This window comes from Bison bison, unplaced genomic scaffold (genome assembly GCF_000754665.1).
Source record: "Bison bison bison isolate TAMUID 2011002044 unplaced genomic scaffold, Bison_UMD1.0 scf7180017864057, whole genome shotgun sequence".
Classification (NCBI taxonomy): Eukaryota; Metazoa; Chordata; class Mammalia; order Artiodactyla; family Bovidae; genus Bison; species Bison bison.
In genome coordinates, this window is record NW_011494629.1 from 1,675,813 (window position 1) to 1,695,830 (window position 20,018).

A 20,018-nucleotide genomic window follows, 5' to 3' on the forward strand; every position below is an offset into this window, starting at 1 on the left:
ATATTCTTTTTGAAAGTAGAATCCCTGAAATCCAGCTCTAAGTATGTCTCTAAGTTGATATATGTTTTAAAGGTGTAACTGAGTTATTACTGGTAAATGAATAAGAAAAGAACTACAGATGATGCAGGCCTTACATACCTTCTTGAAATGTTTTGTGGGCGCTTAGAATCATTCACCCTACAGAATAAGGTAGTTCTGTTTTTGCCCATAGTGATAGGAACAGTCCCAGGGTTTCCCCTCCTGGAGATCGTGGTGGAGCAGAGAGGCCTGGAAGTCTAGCTCCAAGTCCTCCAACCGTCCAAAGAAACTGCCGGTGTGAGGCCAACTGCTGCTCCTCGGGGATGGAAGGGTCCTGCCCCAGGATTCCAAGGATGGTACTGGCCTCAGCGGCAGTTAAATGAGAAGACTCTACTGTGCAGGCTTGATGGGGCATCCATGTGTAACGGCCCAGCCTGTGGGAAAGGAGAAAATCCTCCTGGAACATACAGGGGGAGACATCCAGAAGGGCATTCTGCTGAGGACATTGAGAGTGGATCGTTCAACATAGCCTTTAAAAAATTCTTTTTAACTAGAGGATGATTGCTTTACTATGTTGTGGGGGTTTCTGCTGTACAGCCATGTGAATCACTCATAACTATAATATTTCTGCCATACAATTCTGTGTATGTATGTACAATGTATATATATGATATAATGTATATACATTATATATTCCCTCCCTCGTGAGCCTCCCTCCTACCTCCTACACCCCGCCCCTTTAGGTCCTCGTAGAGCACCAGGCTAGGCTTCCTGTGATATATAGCAGCTTCCCATTAGCTATCTATTTTACACATGGTGTTATATATATATATGTCAATATGACTTTCTAAATCAGCCCAACGTCTCCTTCCCCTGCTGTGTCCACAAGCCTGTTTGCTATGTCTACATCTCTGTTGCTTACCTGCAAAAACATCAATCAGTACCATTTTTCTAGATTCCATATGTATGCATTATCCATATATAGGCATTAATATTGATATGTGTTTTTCTCTTTTCTGACTTACTTAAGTCTATGTTCATTCTCCTCGCTACAATAGACTCAATTTCATTCCTTTTTATGGCTGAATAATGTTCCACTGTACATATGTACCCCAACATCTTTATCCATTCATCTGTCAATGGATGTCTAAGTTAACTTCCACATCCTGGCTACTGTAAATAGTGCTGCAATGAGCATTGGAGTACATGCATCTTTTTGAATTGTGGTTTTCTCAAGGTATATGCCCAGTTATGGGATTACTGGGTCATATGGTAGTTTTATTCCTAATTTTTTAAGGAATCGCCATACTGCTGTGCATAGTGGCTGGATCAATTTACATTCTCACCAACAGTGCAGTGCATGAGGGTTCCCTTGCCTCCACATTCTCTATAGCCATTCTGACTTGTGTGAGGTAATACCTCATTGTAGTTTTGATTTGTATTTCTCTAATAATGAGTGATGTTGAGTATTTTTTCATGTGTTTATTGGCCATCTGTATGTCTTCTTTGGAGAAATGTCTGTTTAGGTCTTCTGCCTGTTTTTTGATTGGGTTGTTAGTTCTTTCTGATATTGAGCTGCATGAGTTGTTTATATATTTTGGAGATTAATCCTCTGTCAATTGTTTTCTTTGCAATTATTTTCTCCCATTCTTACAGTTGTCTATTAGTCTTGTTTATAGTTTCCTTTGGTGTGCAAATGCTTTTAAATTTAATTCGATCCCATTTGTTTATTTTTGTTTTTATTTCCATTACTCTATGAGGTGGATCAGAGAGGATCTTGCTATTATGTAGTCAAAGACTGTTCTGCATATGTTTTCCTCTAAGAGTTTTACAGTTTCTGGCCTTATATTTAAGTCTTTAAGCCATTTTGAGTTTGTTTTTGTGTATGTGCTAGAAATTGTTCTAATTTCAAAGAGTCCTTCATCCATCATTCTCCAGGCATTCTGTCTATGAGATCAAATCCCTTGAATCTACTTCTCACTTCCTCTGTATAATCCTAAGGGATTTGATTTAGGTCATGTCTGAATGGCCTAGTGTTTTTCTCTGCTTTCTTCAATTTAAGTTTCAATTTTGCAATAAGGAGTTCATGATCTGAGCCACAGTCAGCTCCTGGTCTTGTTTTTGCTGACTGTATGAGCTTCTCCATCTTTGACTGCAAATAATATCATCAATCTGATTTCAGTATTGACCCTTTGGTCATGTCCATGTGTAGAGTCGTCTCTTGTGTTGTTGCAAGAGGGTTCTCTTGGCAAGAACCAGTGCATTCTCTTGGCAAAACTCTATTAGATTTTGCCCTGCTTCATTTTGTACTCCAAGCCCAAACTTGCCTGTTACTCCAGGTATCTCTTGACTTCCTACTTTTGCATTCCAGTCCCCTGTGATGAAAAGGACCTCTCTTTTTGGTATTAGTTCTAGAAGCTCTCATAGGTCTTCATAGAATGGTTCAACTTTAGCTTCTTCAGCATCAGTGTTTGGGGCGTAGACTTGGATTACTGTGATGGGGAGTGCTTTGTTCTGGAAAGGAACCAAGATCATTCTGCCGTTTTGAGATTGTACCCAAGTACTGCATTTTGGACTCTTGTTGATTATGAGGGCTACTTAATTTCTTCTAAGGGATTCTTGTCCATGGTAGCAGATATAATGGTCATCTGAATTAAACTCACCCATTCTCATCCATTTTAGTTCACTGATTCCTAAGATATCCATGTCCACTCTTGCCATCTCCTGCTTGACCACTTTCAATTTACCTTGACTCAAAGACCTAACATTCCAGATTCCAATGCAGTATTGTTCTTTATAGAATCAGACTTGACTCTTACCACCAGACACATCCACAACTCAGTGTCTGGCTCAGGCACAACTTTGTCTCAGGCTCTTCATTCCTTCTGGAGCTATTTTCTGCTTTTCTCCAGTAGCATACTGAACACCTACTGACCTAGGGGGTTCATCTTTCAGTGTAATATCATTTTGCCTTTTCATACTGTTCATGGGATTCTCAGGGCAAGACTGCTGAAGTGGTTTGCCATTCCCTTCTCCAGTGGACCACATTTTGTCAGAACTCTCCACCATGACTTGTCTGTGGGTGGCCCTACAGGGCGTGGCTCAACATTTCATTGAATTACACAGGCTGTGAACCATGTGATATTTGTATGTATAGTAAAAAAAAAATTTTTTTTCTTAATATCTTTGAAATTTTGGCAAATTTCCTGAAACTCCTGCACTTACTATTAATTTCTTGCTGTATTTTTTCTCCATGGTATTTGCCATTATCAAGTCTATATACTTATAAGCTCTGCTCAACTGTGCAGCACCTTCACTTACAATCAAGTGTTATTCCTCAGTAGCATCTATAAGCATCCGATTCTTTCCATTTCAAAATGTGTTTTCTACTATTTTCTAGGGAAGAAAATTTTTATATCCTACACTGTTAAACTTTACATGCTTTTGAAGTCTAATTTAAGAAATGTAATTTAAATCACCTGAGCTTTTTTTTAGATTATTATTAATAAAATTTTGCTGAATCCTCTATAACTGATTTAACATATTTCTACATAGTCATATATACTTTCTACAACATTTATAAGACAAGCAGTTCAGAGAATTTTTTACAATTCTGATCATACATCTACTTATTGAATATACCTTTCAAATCTATTGATGACTAATATTCTCCTTTTAATGTGGTCTACATGGTATAACTCAGAGCTTAAAATAGCAAAATTGAAATGAAGTATATGAAATACATATATTATTTTGTTTGTAGAAACTGAAAACAGATTTAAATTATTGAAAATAGTTTTATTAATTATGTAACTAATTAAATAATTTGTTATTAATTATTTAAAATAATAATTTTCAGCTGTGAGAATTTTAGTTTTAGTGTATCTTTTTAATGAGTAGAATTCCTTTGCCTTACTCAAGAAATAATTTAATTCTTATAATTTTAGTGATATGAGTAACTTGTCCATATATTTTCATCTCTTTGATTCAGATCCCAGATTCTGTTTACCTTCAGGTTCACACACCAACAATAAGGAGAAAGGAATATCATAGTAGAATCCTCTTTCCAAACTAAGATACTTGATAAGGTACAAATTTAGCAGGTCCTTGAAAAATTACAGTAAGTTGGTTTTGGTCACTAATTCACCCCTTCCTCCCTCCCTCCCTCCAATCTTTCCTTCTCCCCTCCTTCCCTCCTTGCCTCGCTCCTGCTTTCCTTCTACCCCTACTTCTGTCTCTCCCTCCTCCCCTCCCTCTTTTCCATCCTGCCTTCTTTCTTTCATTTTCTCCTAGAGACTTCTGGCTAAAGATAGCAGATTCAAAAATACATATTTTTTATTTCTAATGAAATTCATTAAACCAACTAAAGAGAGAGAAAGGGTGCACAAATAAGTCAACATAATTTTGCAAGATAGAAGAGCCTGAGTGAAGGGTTACGAGGGCTGAAAAATCTGACTATCAGGTATTTAAAAGGAATGGCCAAAAAGTCACAAGATAATTAATATTTTGGGAACCTAGAAGGATTCAGGGATTAGGGACACCAGATTATGAAACTGACCAACTTCCAAGAGCCAGAGACAGTTTTGAAGCTTCTGGATCATCCAGATCTTGACTCTCCCTGCTGTGACTATGGCAGAAATTATATATATATGTGAACACTACCAAAACACTTCCTGCGGGAGTTTGTTATGAAGTAAAAGTATATGAGACTGAACACAGCATTGTAACCTATTAAGGGGAGTTGCAGAATTAAGTACAGACTGACTACTTTTTCTTTTTTCTTTCTTGTCCATTTGGTAAAAAAAAAAAAATATGTATATATATACACACACATATATTTTTACCCTTTGGAGTATTAATAAGTCATCAGCTCAGATGGTTAAGAATCCATCTGCAATGCAGGAGACCCTGGTTTGATTCCTGAGTCAGGAAGATCCGCTGGAGAAGGGATAGGCTATCACTCCAGTATTCTTAGGTTCCCCTGGTGGCTCAGCTGGTAAAGAATCTGCCTGCAGTGTGGGAGACCTGCATTCCATCCTTGGGTTAGGAATATCCTCTGGAGCAGGGAAAGGCTACCCACTCCAGTATTCTGGTCTGGAGAATTCCATGGACTCTATAGTCCATGGGGTCACAAAGACTCAGACACAATTGAGCCATTTTCATTTTCATGGTTTTCTTAGAATGTCTGGTTCATTATAATCAGTGCGAGAATCATTTTAAATATAATCAACTTCAAAACCAAACTTTTTGAATATTAATATTATATATATTAATTTCTCTGTAGATTAAAATCACATGTTTTTCTGGAAAATGTCAAAAGCAAAGGAATTATTATTTTCTCCATTATCTTATTTGGGTATTCCTTTCTGTTGATATATGTATACATATATATATATATAATATATATGGTAAGATGTTTATAAGATCTTCTGTAATTAAATATTTTAAGGAAAAAAAACTACAGGTGACCATAAAGTCTGGCAATAGTGACAATGTGTTTAAAATAGAATCCTCTTAACTGCTTCATCTAGGATAAAGGGCAAGTTTATGCTATGGAAACTGAACCCACAAGTCACTTGAAGCAACATATGACAGATGCAGGTGCAATGACTGATGAGAATGCTGCTTTGCTGCACCCTGTTCATTACAATTGTGCAGTTTATTGAACTATGCATCGCTAGTGAGGGACAATGCATTCATACGAGAAAAGCAATAAACTATTTATCATGGATATTTGTTTATGTTCTCTGTTTTCAGTTTGTTCAACTTAAATTAAAAAAAAAAAACTGAATAATAATCAAATTGAAAAGGAAATAGCACACTTTGCAAACCATTTCCTGTATGGAATTTTCCCCAATTTGTCCCATTGTGTTAATATGAAACTCACCTGTATAACTTTCACTGCAAAAAAATACCACCCTGTAGAACTACAGGACAACCACGACACATTCCATCACGCTGTGATTCAATGAAGTTATAAGGAAGTAAGATTGAAAATTAATTATAAATTCTGTTGTTGAAATATTTAGGCCCAAAGGGGGCCTAAATGATGGGATGATACTGTCATCTGATAGATAATCTAACTCAACAATGATAAATGTGCAACAGCTATGATTAATGTAAATTTTAGCAAGGCAAGGAAAACTAGTTGTTTCTGAGCAGTGAGAAACTTTATGAGGTGTAAGTAAAGGGTCCCCTTTGGACAGGGCTGGGTACACAACGTGAGGATTTTGATGACTGTTGGGCATTTTGGGTACGTTCAATGCACACTTTGATTATTATGTGCATTTTCTTCCAATCTGATATGAAGAAGTTCCTTCAGGTAATTTTATTAGGCCATGTGTATATATCAAGCATAGGTAAAAAGATATCTTCTATAAAATTCGACACTATTTGAAGCAAAGTGTCATTTTTAGCCCCGTAATGAACATAAAATGGAGCTTTCCTGCATCTTGGAAACTGTATGTTTTAAAAGAATTATTTTAAAAATGAAAACTCCTATATAGTTCGTTTAAACTATGTTACCTGAACATATGAACCTTATTACATCTTGGAAATATGCATAATACTATTTGAGGGCATTACTACATTTTAAGAAAAAATGTATATTTTGGCCAGAGGACAAAAAAGGAGTATTGCTAGATATGATTCATTTGAAAAATCTTCTGATATTTTTAGCCTGTTTCACTTAAAAATAAAACAGAACCCACACAGTTGACACAAATTGTATGTCCAAAATAATGTGTTAGTTGCACAGTCCCCTGGCAAGTGAGTGAGACGCCACCTGCCTTATTATTGCTGCTTTATTTCATCCCAAAACCCATTTACTGCAGTTTTTTACTTTGTTTCCAAAGTAAAGTAATCTGCATCTTGAAATCAGATCTTTTCCCCAAAGAAGTTTTTAAAAATATGATATGGCACCCTCTGACTGGATATGAATAAAATAAGACAATATTTGACTCTCATTGCAGGTTGGCAGCATTTCACTCGTGTTTAAACTTTGTGACTCTCTAATCCCTGGGGCAGAGCTCAAGCTACTGAAGATCTGTGGAGGAAAGACTTTTGCAGGCCTGCAGGTGGTGAACGCTGGGATTCTTCTGTTTAGGTACAATGGTTACAAAGAGACAAGAGCATGATCCTTTCTCCAAGCAGAGAACCCCATCTGGGGCAATGCTGAAAATGTCTGGATGTCTTAGAGTTCTGGGGGCGGCTCAGGGCACCGTCACTGGTCCTTCCCCTGTGCTGCTGGTTTATGATGTGACATCAGACCCACCTTGAAAGACCTGTCAGTGGGGGGATACTCAGATCCTGAAGAACACTTGTGAGGGGTGTGTGTGGGAGGGCTCAGAGAGAGGTTTCTGTGGGATGCTCTGAGAGGTCTCTGGGTGGGATTTCTCAGAGTGGGTGTTTGGGAGGTCCCCATGTGGGGTCAATGTGGGTCTCTGCATGGGGACACAGTGGGGGACACCACATTGCTGACCTTTCTGCCCATGAAGGCAGGCGAAGGGCTCAGGGACTTGCTCCTTCCTGTTTCTTGTTGTTCTGTCAGTGTTTGTGGGGAGGGAGCAAATTGGCCAAGATTGTGTGTTCAGGCTCTCTCGCCCCACATTTTGTAAATAATGACTATATAACAGCTGAGATCATTTATAGCACTGCGTATGCCCATCACGAGACACTTGCTTGGTCATGGACTACTTTATGCAGTACATCTGAATAAGCTTCACCTGGAAAAGCCTGGAAGGGTGGTTGTGTGTGATTATGCTGTGTTAGGTTATGCTATGGCTGCTGCTATGGCTGCTGCATCAGCCAGGAGAGAATAAACGTGTCTACAGTTCCTACAGCTCCTTGAGTCTTCCAGCATCTCAGCTCACGCCTTGCCGACCCTGGGTTCAACGAACAGTACGGACAGTGTGAACAGCAAGACAATTGGCGTCACGAACAGAATCAGCGGTACAGTGTCCTTCTGTGTCACTTCTCTGGGCAGGAGCCTAGGGGGGCCAGAACCCACCCCCCACCCCAAGCACTCCCCTCTCGATGCCTCTCAGAGGCCCAGGCAGCAGCCAGGCTCGAGGTTCCTGCTCCACGCCCCCCTCTCCTGAGCTCTTGCCGTCACTCTGTAACCTGGTCCCAGCCCTCCCATCTGGCCCCAGAGGAGCCCCCACTTCTGCCACATGCCACCAGGTCCTGGTCCCACCTGTGGGGTCCTGACAGGCATGGGGGCAGGGCCATTCCTGCTGCCTCCTGGGTCAGGGTATCCCCCTGGAGCAGGAGTGACTGACACAGAGCCCTGAATTGCTCTAGGGAATTGCGCCTGTCTCCCTGCTTTCTCATGTGAAAAGGCCTGGGGAGGAAAGCTGACTGTACGCTTGTTCCCCACAGGTCACTTCCTGCCCGCTGGCTGACACATCCAGTCTGCTAGTCTCTTCTCCATCTGGGCTCTGCAGTGAGCAAGGCTGAGGGCAGGCGCGACTTGCCAAACTCTAGCACAGTCGCTGGGCCTGTTGAGTCCCACCTGTTGAGTTCCCTGGGAGCCTCCTTGGGCCTCATGTGTAAGGTAGGTCAGGGACCGCAAGTCTGTCCTAAGCTCCCAGTCTTGTGAGAGCTGATTATTTACACTGTGGAGAAGTGAAGCTTCCCTGCTCAGAGGCTCCACTGCCTCTGGGAGCCTGGACCTCTGTGGAGGAGCTCCAGGTGGCTTCACACAATCTGGGTTCTGAGAGCTGGAGTAGGGGGGAGACTCTGGGGTGGGGCCACTAGGAGCCACCAGGCCCCTAATTTCCTTCCTCTGGGCCTGTAGTTGTGGTGGGATGCCAGGGCTCCTTGGTCACTACACCATCCATGGACACCTCTGCCACCTGCCTCCTTCCCCTGCATCCCACCCTAGGGGCACAGCGTCCCACTCTCAGACAATGAGGTGACTGCACACAATCATGCCCCTGCTCTTACCCCAGGGGAGGTGGGTGCTGTGAGCAGGGCTGTCCTCTCCTCTGGGACAGAGGTGGACCGGCCCTCAGGGGCCTCCATGCTCCACACTGCACACCCTCAGAGCTGAGAATGGGCCTCATCCTCGGCTCTGCTCCAGAGCACAAGAAAGACGAAGGGAGGACGACGCTCCTGGCCATCTCAATCCCAGCTCCTTCTAGGAGAGAAGGGGCTTTGAGGGCATTGACGTGTAATCCCACCTTGACGTGGGAAAGAGGTTTCTCCCTCCTCTGGACTCGGGCCAGCACTACCCCCAAGCTCCCCTTCTTGTTCCAACATGTGAACTTCTCTCTAATACTTTCTGAGCCTGCGGGGAATTTCAGCCTCTGCAAAGCCCTTCCCCACAGCCACACAAGTTCAAGGTAGAGAGAGAGATGGAGAGACTACTGAGCTGGATCCTGAGAAGGAGGAGGTCTTTAGGTTCAGTTCACCTTGGCGTGTCCTGAATGCTGTCGCTTGTTTCTGTAATGCTGCTTTTATGGAAACTGAAGGTGCAGTGAGGAGATGTGGTGAGGATGAGTATCCATCGGGATCCACCTCCCTCCATGTCTCTGTCCCATCTGACAGTCAGAGCAGGCACCTGCGAACAGTGGACCCTGATCCCTTCCCTTCCCCCTAGCAGGGCGCAGAGAGGCCATCACCTTTCATGAGAAAAAAGTTTCACTTCGGGAAACAATAAAATCTGCCGTACGAAGAAGTCATTATCACAGAGAAGATGTGCTAAACTTGAGAGAAAAAATTTTTTCCTCTGCTAGGCATGCATTTTTTCTTATAGAAAAGTTTTCCCACCAGGAAAGCTGTGACAATCATGTTTTGATTAACCAGAAGAGGTTTATTTCTGAGAGAGACAATGCCTTAGACAGTGGAGGGAATAGCCTGGAACACCTGTCACTCTTGATCCATGCTGCTAGCCTCTGCCTAGGGGGGCACCTGGCTCCCTGGAACTGGTCCACTGACTCTTTGTGGGACAGCTGTGGCCCATGGGGGTAGCTTGGTGATGGAAGGCATCTACCATCACTCTCCTTTGCTCTTAGTTGGAGAGAAACCTATGGGAGCAGTAATGTGGACCTAATGGGTCCCAGAATTCTCCTTTGCACCAGCTTAACTCTGAGGCATGAGGTCCACAGTGAAGCACCACCTTCTCCTTTAGGATCCATCCAACAGCTGTCATGAGAGCCTGAGCCTCAGAAGTTCTTGTATCATAAGCAATCTGCTTTTGCCTTGTCCCTGGCTCTGGGCAGTGGCTGTTGCAGGCTTGCCTTTTTGCAGTGTCTCTTCCAATCCTTTGCCTTAATAAGGAAAATCTACTGCAGATGTTGCTTAATCTTTTTTCTCATCCAATGCCCCGGTAGACTCCCCACTCTGCCAAACATTTTTCATGCTGTAATTCTCTCTCCGACCAGTGGGGACAACTTCTTGCTCTGATGTTGGGGCTGCTGCTTCAGGGCCTCCAGCTGCCCCTGCTCTTTCCCTCCACTGGAACAACTGGTCATAGGGCATCTGGGAATTGGAAGTGTCTCCTCTGGACAGGACAGAAATTCCTGCAAATCCCAAGTGTTTGTAGAAGTTAACATATCCGAGTGATAGTCTTTGAGGAGTATGTTAGTGGCCCAGTCTTGAAGGAGCACTCCCCTGGTCCAGCCTTTTCTTCTGGTCTCTGAACCCTTGAAACTCAAGCTTACAACACTGTGAATCAGCATGTAGATTGTCTGTGTTTGAGGAAACAGACTTTTTTAAAAATTATTTTATTTATTTTAATTGGAGGCTAATTACTTTACAGTATTGTAGTGGGTTTTGCCAAACATCGACATGAATCAGCCATGGGCGCACATGTGTTCCCTCTCCAGAACCTCCTTCCCACCTCCCTCCCCATCCCATCCCCCAGGGTCATCCCAGTGCGCCAACCCTGAACACCCTGTCTCATGCATAGAACCTGGACTGGTGATCTGCTACACATATGATAATATACCCATTTCAATGCTACCCTTTCAAATCATCCCACCCTCACCTTCTCCCACAGAGTCCAAAAGACTGTTCTTTACATCTGTGTCTCTTTTGCTGTGACCCTTTTGCATGTAGGGTCTTCGTTACCATCTTTCTAAATCCCATATATATGCATTAGTATACTGTATTGGTGTTTTTCTTTCTGACACACTTCACTCTGTACAATAGGCTCCAGTTTTATCCACCTCATTAGAACTGATTCAAATGCATTCTTTTTAATGGCTGAGTAATATTTCATTGTGTGTATGTACCACAGCTTTCTTATCCATTCATCTGCTGATGGACATCTAGGTTGCTTCCATGTCCTGGCTATTGTAAACAGTGTTGTGATGAACATTGTCTCTTTCAATTCTGAGGAATAGACTTTGTATTCGAGGAGAGGCTTTTATTGCAACTTAGAGACTGTGATCTCCTCAAATCCATATTAATACTTTAGGATTTTATTAGCACACTCAGTCCAAAAGTACCTTTCCAACCAGGGTCCTCCTCCATGGCCTCTTGTTTCCTGGAAGATTGGGAACATGTGTCAAAATCCAGTACCGTCACACTAGAGCAGGAGCCTGGGGAGGCCCACCCTGGCTTCCTCCTGTGGCTCATCGATGGCCTTGGACTGGCTGCCTCTGTTAGCTCCCATGACAGACTCATTGTGCCAGATTCTGCCCACAAAGTTATGTTTGTGGGCCTGAGGTGGCTTTCTTCTTGACCAGTCAGAGGGACCTCTGAAGGCTTGTGGACCTCGCCAGGTGGGAGCCCTCCCACAGCCCACAGCAGGCAGGGAGGGGACTTTCCATGGGGAAAACTGCCTCTGTTGTTATCACTTTCTATCCTGAGAGGGGCTGAGGAGGTTCTCCCAAGACCTTGGTTAACTAGGCTTTTGAATGGTCCCCAGATTCACAGGTTGCTTTCAAGTTGGATCCTGGAAGGGGTATGCAGTGAACCTTTGTCAACTTCAAGCTAATTATGAACTTGAGGACATTGAGGGTAGGCCCCATACCTGTGCCTCACCTGAAACATTATTATATGTCCCTTCAGATCCTGCTGAATATAAGGACTGAGTTATATGGGACAAGAGACCATGGGAGGTATTCGTGGAGGCCTCACTATTCTGAGAGAAATCTGGATTTTCTGTTCACTGAGGAGCATTTGACTGTCCGGGAGAGTCTGAGACAAGGTTGTCATCTAGTCTCGAACAATGTATATCCACAGGGTTTGGACACTCAGGGATCTGCTCTGCCTTCCTTTCCATAAGGACTCCCAAATCTTATTCTGGATGCTTCCTGCCTGAGCCCAACTCTCTTTGACTCGAGCCTCACTCTTGGAACCTTTGCTGTGGTGCTGGCTGAGGTCATGTACAGATCTTTTAGGATCCTCCCCAAATTCTCATGTATATCCTGGTGAAGGTCCTTCCCTGGTGGGATCTTTGCTGGGCACATGGACTGTGCATCCTGGCTGCTTTTGCCTGGACCTGGAGAGGTCCTTGAGGGCCACTTCTTGCCCTGTACCTGACAAGGTCTTGGGAATTGATCCTGAGGCTGTATCCAATCCAAGGCTTGCATTCTGTAGGGCAGACCACTCTGTTGCTGCATGAACCTTTTGGAAAGGTAGTGCTCTAGTTTGTCCCAAACCTCAAGGTTGATCAAATCCCAAGAAGGATGGAGACAGAACTGTGGGCCTGGGAAGACCTGTTCTCCTGGGGAAGGTTGGGAGTGACCTGTCTAAGCACCTGCTGAGATCTTTTAACCAAAGAGGGTAAAGTTCTTCCACTTTCTAGTTGCTTTTACAAAAAAGTGACATTCCAGGATTTGAATTGCATTTGGACAAATGATTGTGCCTTAGTTTGGACTCTAGGGCAAGATACTTCACAATACCTAATCTGTGGCTGAGAAGAGATGGTCAGTTTGGGAAATAGGGTTGGAAATGGTCAGGGGTCTCTAACTGAACCCAAAGTGGTGGTTGACATTGGGGCATGGTTTGAGTCAAGGATTGAAGTTGAGCCTGGGTCACAGGGTGAGTCAAGAGCCGGGCAAATGACAGCTGTGAAGTTACTTTAGCTTGAATTTGGAATGGTTCAGCACTAGAGAGTTCACTGAATAAGATAGGGTGTAGCTCTAGAGGAGACCCAGGAACTGTGACAGTAGCCACCAGAGACTCACTGTACAGAAAGAGATCCCAGAAGAGCTGGCTGCCTGTCTTCTGTAGATGGTCCCCCAAAATGTCAGGATACAGGGGCTTCTCAGGACCAAGCAGTTGTTCTGCTTTGCCTTTTATGCTCCAGAAGTGTTGGCGACCCAACGTGTCCTGCTTGTCACCAAGTGACTTGATCCTCTTCTCCAAATAAGTCAGATGGTAGCCTGCCTGCACCTCCTTTTCGTTCTCCTTCCAAATCTTCAGTTCTGCTCTCTTGGTGATTAGCGTCTCCAACAGCTTCTGGACATCCAGGTTGACAAAAGAGAGGCTACCAGCCTCTACCTGTCTGTTTGTGGGGTCTCCCCAAAATGAGGCCTCTGACAGGTGGCGGGGAAGGTGTTCTTGCTGGGACTCAAGTGTGCCAAGGTAGAGAAACTTCAGGCTTTGGCAGTCCCCTGCCACCAAGACAGGGCTGAAAGGGGACAACTTGAAAGAACAAGGCCTGAGATGGCTGGTCTCCAAGGGGAGAGGGTATGAACTGTGTGAGATGGTGCTCAGTGGGAGTGCTAAGGAGTAGCCCTAGTGAGACACATCATGGAGCCTGTTGGGGAGGGGGTTCAGAGGAGTCTGTTATAGGTGCAGGGCAGCCCCTGGGTCAGGAGGGCATGGCAGGGAAGGGGAAAGAGCAGGTGGCCGAAGTGAAAGTCTGTCCAGGGGAAGGAAAAGCTTTGGTGCTGAGAGAGAGTCAGGAAGGAATCTGAGTGAACAGAAACTGAGGTCACTGATCTTGGAGAAACTGTGGAGGCCTGAGATGGAGGCTGCTCAGTCAGTGGAGGTGGGGACATGGTGGGAGCAGCCTCTTGCCTACATGGCTAGTGGGCTCCAGCAGGGGCTTGCTTGTATACCTCGCCAGGGGTTTCTTGAGAGGAGAGCTGATGAATGGTGCCCTTGTCAGTAGTCCTCCCCAGGTGTCTGCAGGAGACAGGAGGCACAAGCTGTAGCCAGGAGCCCCTGTGGCCAGGAGGGATGGGCAGGCCAAGCAAGGGTGGGCACCTGCAGCCCACAGCCCTCCCTGGCCCCCAGGCAACTTCACAATGCTCCTGCTGTCCTCACCCCAGGGCTTTAGACTTTCCCACTCCCTAGAACTCCCCCTCCCAACTCAGCCCCAGGCTGCCTGTCTCCCTGGGATAACACCAGAGGTTCTGGGAGGAAGAGGAACCCAGGAGAGATGGGGAAGGTTCTTTACCTTTGCAGATGGGAAGCCAAGTCCCGGACCTCTTCCAGTTCTTTCAGGCAATCTCTGCAAGCTTGAAATCAGCAGACTGGGTCATGAGGGTGAAGACAGGGGCCTAGGGGTCTTATAGGCGGTTAAGTACACTGTCTCTTTAAGGGGACACCCCTGGGAGATTGGAGCCCAAGCACCAGCACCCAAGGCCACAGAATGCCTGACAATGATGGTGAAGCTCAGGAAAGGGTTTATCATTTACAAACTGCTTCCACATCCTTGATCCTTTTCTGCCTTTACAATGCCCTTGGGGAAGAATGGGCAGGGGTCACTTCACAGAGGAATCTGAATGATGTTAAACCTTGTTTTCAGGCTCAGAACTAGAGGTCCCACCTCCTAATCCAGGGGCTACTGATTCAATGCAGCCCACACACCCCTGCTGGGCCGCACCCTTTTCCAAGCCCCTCAGGACTTCATTCTGCAGGGGAATCTGGGAAGTATTTGCATTCTGCTCTCTTCCCAGGAGCTTCCCTGGGGTTTCTGTTTACCGAGGGACGGGAACTTCCATTGACCTCCTTGGAGCCTGCAGAGCTGGGTCCTCAGGGCCCTGAGAGACACAGGACCAAACATCAGAACCTACCTTTCAAAGCTCTGTCTGTCTTCCTATCCCTGCATCTCCCGCTCGGCTGCATTTGATGCTGAGGGACAGAAAAAACGAGGACCTTGAACCCAGTTCTCATCCTCCCCTCTCTAGACAAGCATCAGCTAGCTACTCAGGATCCATATATATAATAAGACTTTCTACATTTAACTAACGGAGCTCTGTGGGTTTTCTTTCTTTTTACTCATTTTTTTGAAGGGGACAAAAATATTTTGTTTTCCTTCTTGTAGAACATAAAGTAGGATTTTCAATGTGAGGTTCACCCTGGATTTCTTTTCTCACTATTCCACTGCTCAAGAAACACGTACATTTTCAGACGTGTGGAGGAATCTGATCTCCCTTAGGTAGACCTCTGCTTCCCAATCCAGAGCCCCACCCCAGCCCCTGCTCTGAGGCTCTCAGGGCTTCAGCACTGCCCTCGTTCAGCCCTCGTCCAAGACACTTATCCTGTGACTGGTGATCCGGTGCTCAGATTCCTGTGCTGCAGTTGAGATGAACTGAGTATCCAGTCCTCACCCCCTGGTCACTGTATTTGGGACTTTTCCTGAAGCCCTCTTCCACACTGGGACAACTGGTCTGAAATATTTGGATAGAAATCGTAGTGTTCACTGTGTCCCCTGTCCAGTCTAATTTGTCCCTAGAGGGGTGATGTTTTATTCTTCCTTGAGAATAGATGTTCTATTCTTTCCCATCTCAAGAGTCTCTCCAGTTGATTCAGAAAATTGGAAATAATAGGAAAAAAGAGAGAATCATGTGTTTGTTGATCAGGGCCAAGGGTTCCTTACCTTTCTGGTGTTTCTGTGTTTCCTAAGAGGTGGTAAAGTTGGTTTATTCTGGAAATAGGGAAAGAACAGGAAAAAGAGCCCCAGTCCAAACAGAGTAACAAGGATGGTTTCAGTCACCCAGGAAGTGGAATCAGAGTCCAGCCAAGGACCAAAGGTACTTTTAAGAGAGCCGAGAAGAGTCTCCATCATCTGAACCACACTGCTGTCCTCAGGCAACTAAGCACAGGGTGTATGCTGGGGGACTAAAGTCCTAGGTCCCCATCATAGAGCTGTGCTCTGGTCACAAAGGGCTCCTGAGTGTGGGCAGGGACTACAGTAGAGAAGGCAGCACAGCCCCTCCCCAACCATCCAACCCTGTAGCTCTACTCACCAGCTTCTCATCCTGTTAGAGACAGACATTAATCACGTTTCGATTCTTTATACTTGGAGCTCAGACAATACTTGGTTCCTCTGAGATCTCTGCTCAAGCCCCATCAGTACCTTTTCAAAATCTGGAGTTGTCCTGGTAGTTTTGGTTAATCCCAGGAATTTGTACTCTCAGGATGCCCTTGTGTGTAACTCCAAATTTCCCACATAGGATTTTGTGCCTTCCATCAACCTAGGCATAGAACTTAAATTTCTTTTATACTTCTTCAGCCATGAGAATTTTGGAAAATATTAAAAAATTTTTAAACTTTTAGTTAATATTCTGATATAAGAACTACTCAATAATGGGACTGGGACAACTAATTATCATGGTATCATGGTGGCAAAAGATAGATTCCTACTTTACAGCAAGCAAAAATATAATTTCCTATTGATTTAAGAATGTACATACAAAAAGCAAAACTTTAATTTTTTTTTGGCACTTGGAAACAGAAGGATACATAGAAATGGATTTTTTTAAAAAACAATGAGAAATCTTAAGCAATAAAAATAGAGAAAAAATTACCAAGGCTTGATTTGTGATGTGAGATGTGATCTATGCTAGAAAATATTTCATGTGCACTTGAGAAAAATGTGTATTCTGATGATTTTAGATGGCATGTCCTATAGATAGCAATTACAGCCATCTGGTCATTTAAGGCTTGTGATTTTTATTAATTTTCTGTCTGAATGAGCTGTCCATTCATGTGAGTGGGGTGTTAAAGTCCCCCACTATTATTGTCTTCCTGTTGATTTCCCTTTTTATAGCTGTTAGCATTTGCCTCGTGTACTGAGGTGTTCCTATGTTGCATGCATATATAATTGTTATAGCTTCGTCTTGAACACTTGATCATTATGCAGTGTCCTTCCTTGTCTTTTATAAGTTTTAATGTTAAAATCTATTTTATCTAATATGAGTATTACTTCTGCTTCCTTTTGATTTCCATTTGCATGAAATATCTTTTTCCAGCCCCTCACTTTCAGTCTGTATGTGTCCCTAGGCCCAAAGTGGGTCTTTTCTAGACAGTATACGTAGGGGTCTTGTTTTTGGATTCATTCAGCAATCTGCGTCTTTTCATTGGAGGATTTAATACATTTACAATTAAAGCAATTGTCGATATGTATGATTCAATTACCCTTTAGTTTATTGTTTTGAGTTTGTTTCTGTAGATCTTATCCTTCCCATGAGTTTCCTGCCTAAAGAAGTTCCTTTAACATTTTCATTACAAAGCTGATGTAGTGGTGCTGAATTTTCTTCACATTTGCTTATCTCTTCACACTTGTAATGCTTTTGATTTCTCCGTGGAATCTGAATGTGATTTTTGCTGGGTAGAGTTATCTTGTTTGTAGGTTTCTTTCCTTTCATCACTTCAAGTATATCTTGATACTCCCTTCTGGCCTACAGAGTTTCTGCTGAAAGATCAGCCAGCTGTTAACCTTATGGAGATCCCCTTGTACATCATGTGTTGCTTGTCCCTTGCTTCTTTTAATAATTTTTCCTTTGTGTTTAAGTTGTTAGTTTGATTAATATGTATCTTGGCATATTTCTCCTTGGGTTTATTCAAGGAGATATGTATGTACCTCTCTAGGTTTCATGGACTTTGGTGACTATTTTCTTTTCGATGTTAGGGAAGTTTTGACTATAACTTTCTCAAATATTTGATCACATCCTTTCTTTTTTTCTTCTTCTTCTGGGACTGCTATAATTAAAGAAGAGTTCCTCTTGATAGGTTACAATGCTGTGTTCAGTCTCATACACTTTTACTTTATAATAACAAACTCCCACAGGAAGTGTTCTGGCAGTGATCCCACATATATAGAGGCATACACTTTCTGCCATAGTCACAGCAGGGACACAGTAGGGAACATCAAGATCTGAATGATCCAGAATCTTCATAACTGCTTCTGCCTCTTTGAAATCAGTCAGATTCATGATCTGATGTCCCTCATCACCGAATCCTTCTAGGTTTCCAAAATATTAATTATAGTGTGACTTTTTGGCAAGTCTTATCTAAGCACATGACATTTAGATTTCTCAGCCCTCCTGACTTCTTGCTCAGGCTTTTCCATCTTCAAAATTATGTTGACTTATTTGTCTGCTCTCTTCTCTGTCTAATTGATTTAGTGAGTTTCATTAGAAAGCAAAAATGTATGATGTGTTTAATCAGAAGTCTCCAAGGAAAAAAGGAAGGAAGGTAGGAGAGGAAGGAGAGAGAGAGCAATGGAGAGAGAGGGGGAGGAAAGAAGAGCTGGGTTAGAGACCAAAACCAACTTATTGCCGTTTATCAAGGAACTGCTAAGTTTATAACTAAACCAAGTACCTTAATTTGAAAGAAGATTCTACCATACTATTCCTTTCTCTTTATTTTTGGTGTGTGAACCTGAAAATGAGCAGAATCTTTATGATCTGAATTACAGAGATAAAAATAAATACAAGCCAGTTACCCGTATCACTAAAATTATAAGAATTGTATTATTTCTTGAGTAAGGCAAAAAAATTATACATGTTAAACCAAAGCATAATAAAACAAAATCCTCACAGTGCTGAAAATATATCTTCAGTAATTTAAATCTATACTTTCAGTTTCTACAAACAAACAAGTGTGTGTGTGTATATATATATATCTTTCATACACTTTATTTCAATTTTGCTATTTTAAAGATCTGAGTCATAGCATGTAGATCACATTAAAAGGAGAATATTAATCATAAACATATTTGAAACAAATTTTCAATAAGTAGATATATGATCAGAATCTTCAAAAGATTCTTTGAACTACTTGTCTTATAAATATTGTTGAAGAAATGTATGCCTTTAAATATGTATAAATATAATTAAATCAATTATAGAGAGTTCAACAAGGTTTTGTTAATACTAATGATCTAAAAATAGGCTTAGACAGCCTAGATGTGTGGCAGGGGTGTGGGGAAGGAGGGAGGGAAGTTCAAAAGAGAGGGGAGATATATATATATATATATAGCATAAACCAACACAATATTGTAAAGCAATTATCCTCAAATTAAAAATAAATTTAAAACTAAAATTTAAAATAGGCTCAGGTAATTTAAATCACATTTCTTAAATTAGACTTCAAAAGCATATAAAATTTCAGTCTTTATGATAAAAAATTTTTCTTTCCTAGGCAACAGTAGAAAATATATTTTGAAATTGAAAGAACTGGATGCTTACAGAAATTACTGGGAAATAAAGTTAGATTGTAAGTGAAGATGCTACACAGTTGAGCAGAACTTACACATATATAGACTTGAAGAATGGCAAACACCGTGGAGAAAAAATGCAACTAGAAATTGATAGTAAATGCAAGAGATTCGGGACATTTGTCAAATTTTCAAAGATATTAAGAAAAAGTTACATCTTTAATATGCATCCCAATAAACAGACTTTTTCATGTAGACTTATAAAATCACCAAAGTGATTCATTTGTACATATGTATATAACCATTCTTTTTCAGATTCTTTTCCCATATAGGTTATTACAGAGTATTGAGTAGAGTTCTCTGTGCTATATAGTAGGTCCTTATTGATTATTTTATATATGCTGCTGCTGCTGCTAAGTCACTTCAGTCGTGTCTGACTCTGTGCGACCCTATAGAAGGCAGCCCACCAGGCTCCACCGTCCCTGGGATTCTCCAGGCAAGAACACTGGAGTGGGTTGCCATTTCCTTCTCCAATGCAAGAAAGTGAAAAGTGAAAGTGAAGTCACTCAGTCGTGTCCGACTCTTCGCGACCCATGAACTGCAGCCTACCAGGCTCCTCCGTCCCTGGGATTTTCCAGGCAAGAGTACTGGA

The 20,018-nt window shown here is 42.6% G+C and overlaps 1 protein-coding gene across 1 annotated transcript; it reads right to left on the bottom strand.

Annotated features, from left to right (window-relative positions):
• Positions 1-13,895: 13,895 nt before the first annotated feature.
• LOC104985684 (spermatogenesis-associated protein 31E1-like) lies at positions 13,896-16,014 on the bottom strand. The gene is made up of 4 exons (XM_010835959.1): positions 15,803-16,014; positions 14,997-15,054; positions 14,378-14,438; positions 13,896-14,103 (listed from the first exon to the last, which is right to left on the bottom strand). The coding sequence occupies exons 1-4, from the start codon at positions 15,989-15,991 to the stop codon at positions 14,004-14,006; spliced, it is 408 nt and encodes a 135-aa protein (XP_010834261.1). The 5' UTR covers positions 15,992-16,014; the 3' UTR covers positions 13,896-14,003.
• Between the last annotated feature and the right edge of the window lie 4,004 nt (positions 16,015-20,018).

What these genes read in the sequence shown, in the direction of transcription:
- LOC104985684 (XM_010835959.1), bottom strand. Translation starts at nt 15,991, where the DNA reads ATGATGGAGACTCTTCTCGGCTCTCTTAAAAGTACCTTTGGTCCTTGG. An exon ending in AACACAGAAACACCAGAAAG is followed by an intron (nt 15,055 to 15,802) that starts GTAAGGAACCCT and finishes TCTGTCCCTCAG; the next exon opens with CATCAAATGCAGCCGAGCGG. An exon ending in GACAGACAGAGCTTTGAAAG is followed by an intron (nt 14,439 to 14,996) that starts GTAGGTTCTGAT and finishes GCTGATTTCAAG; the next exon opens with CTTGCAGAGATTGCCTGAAA.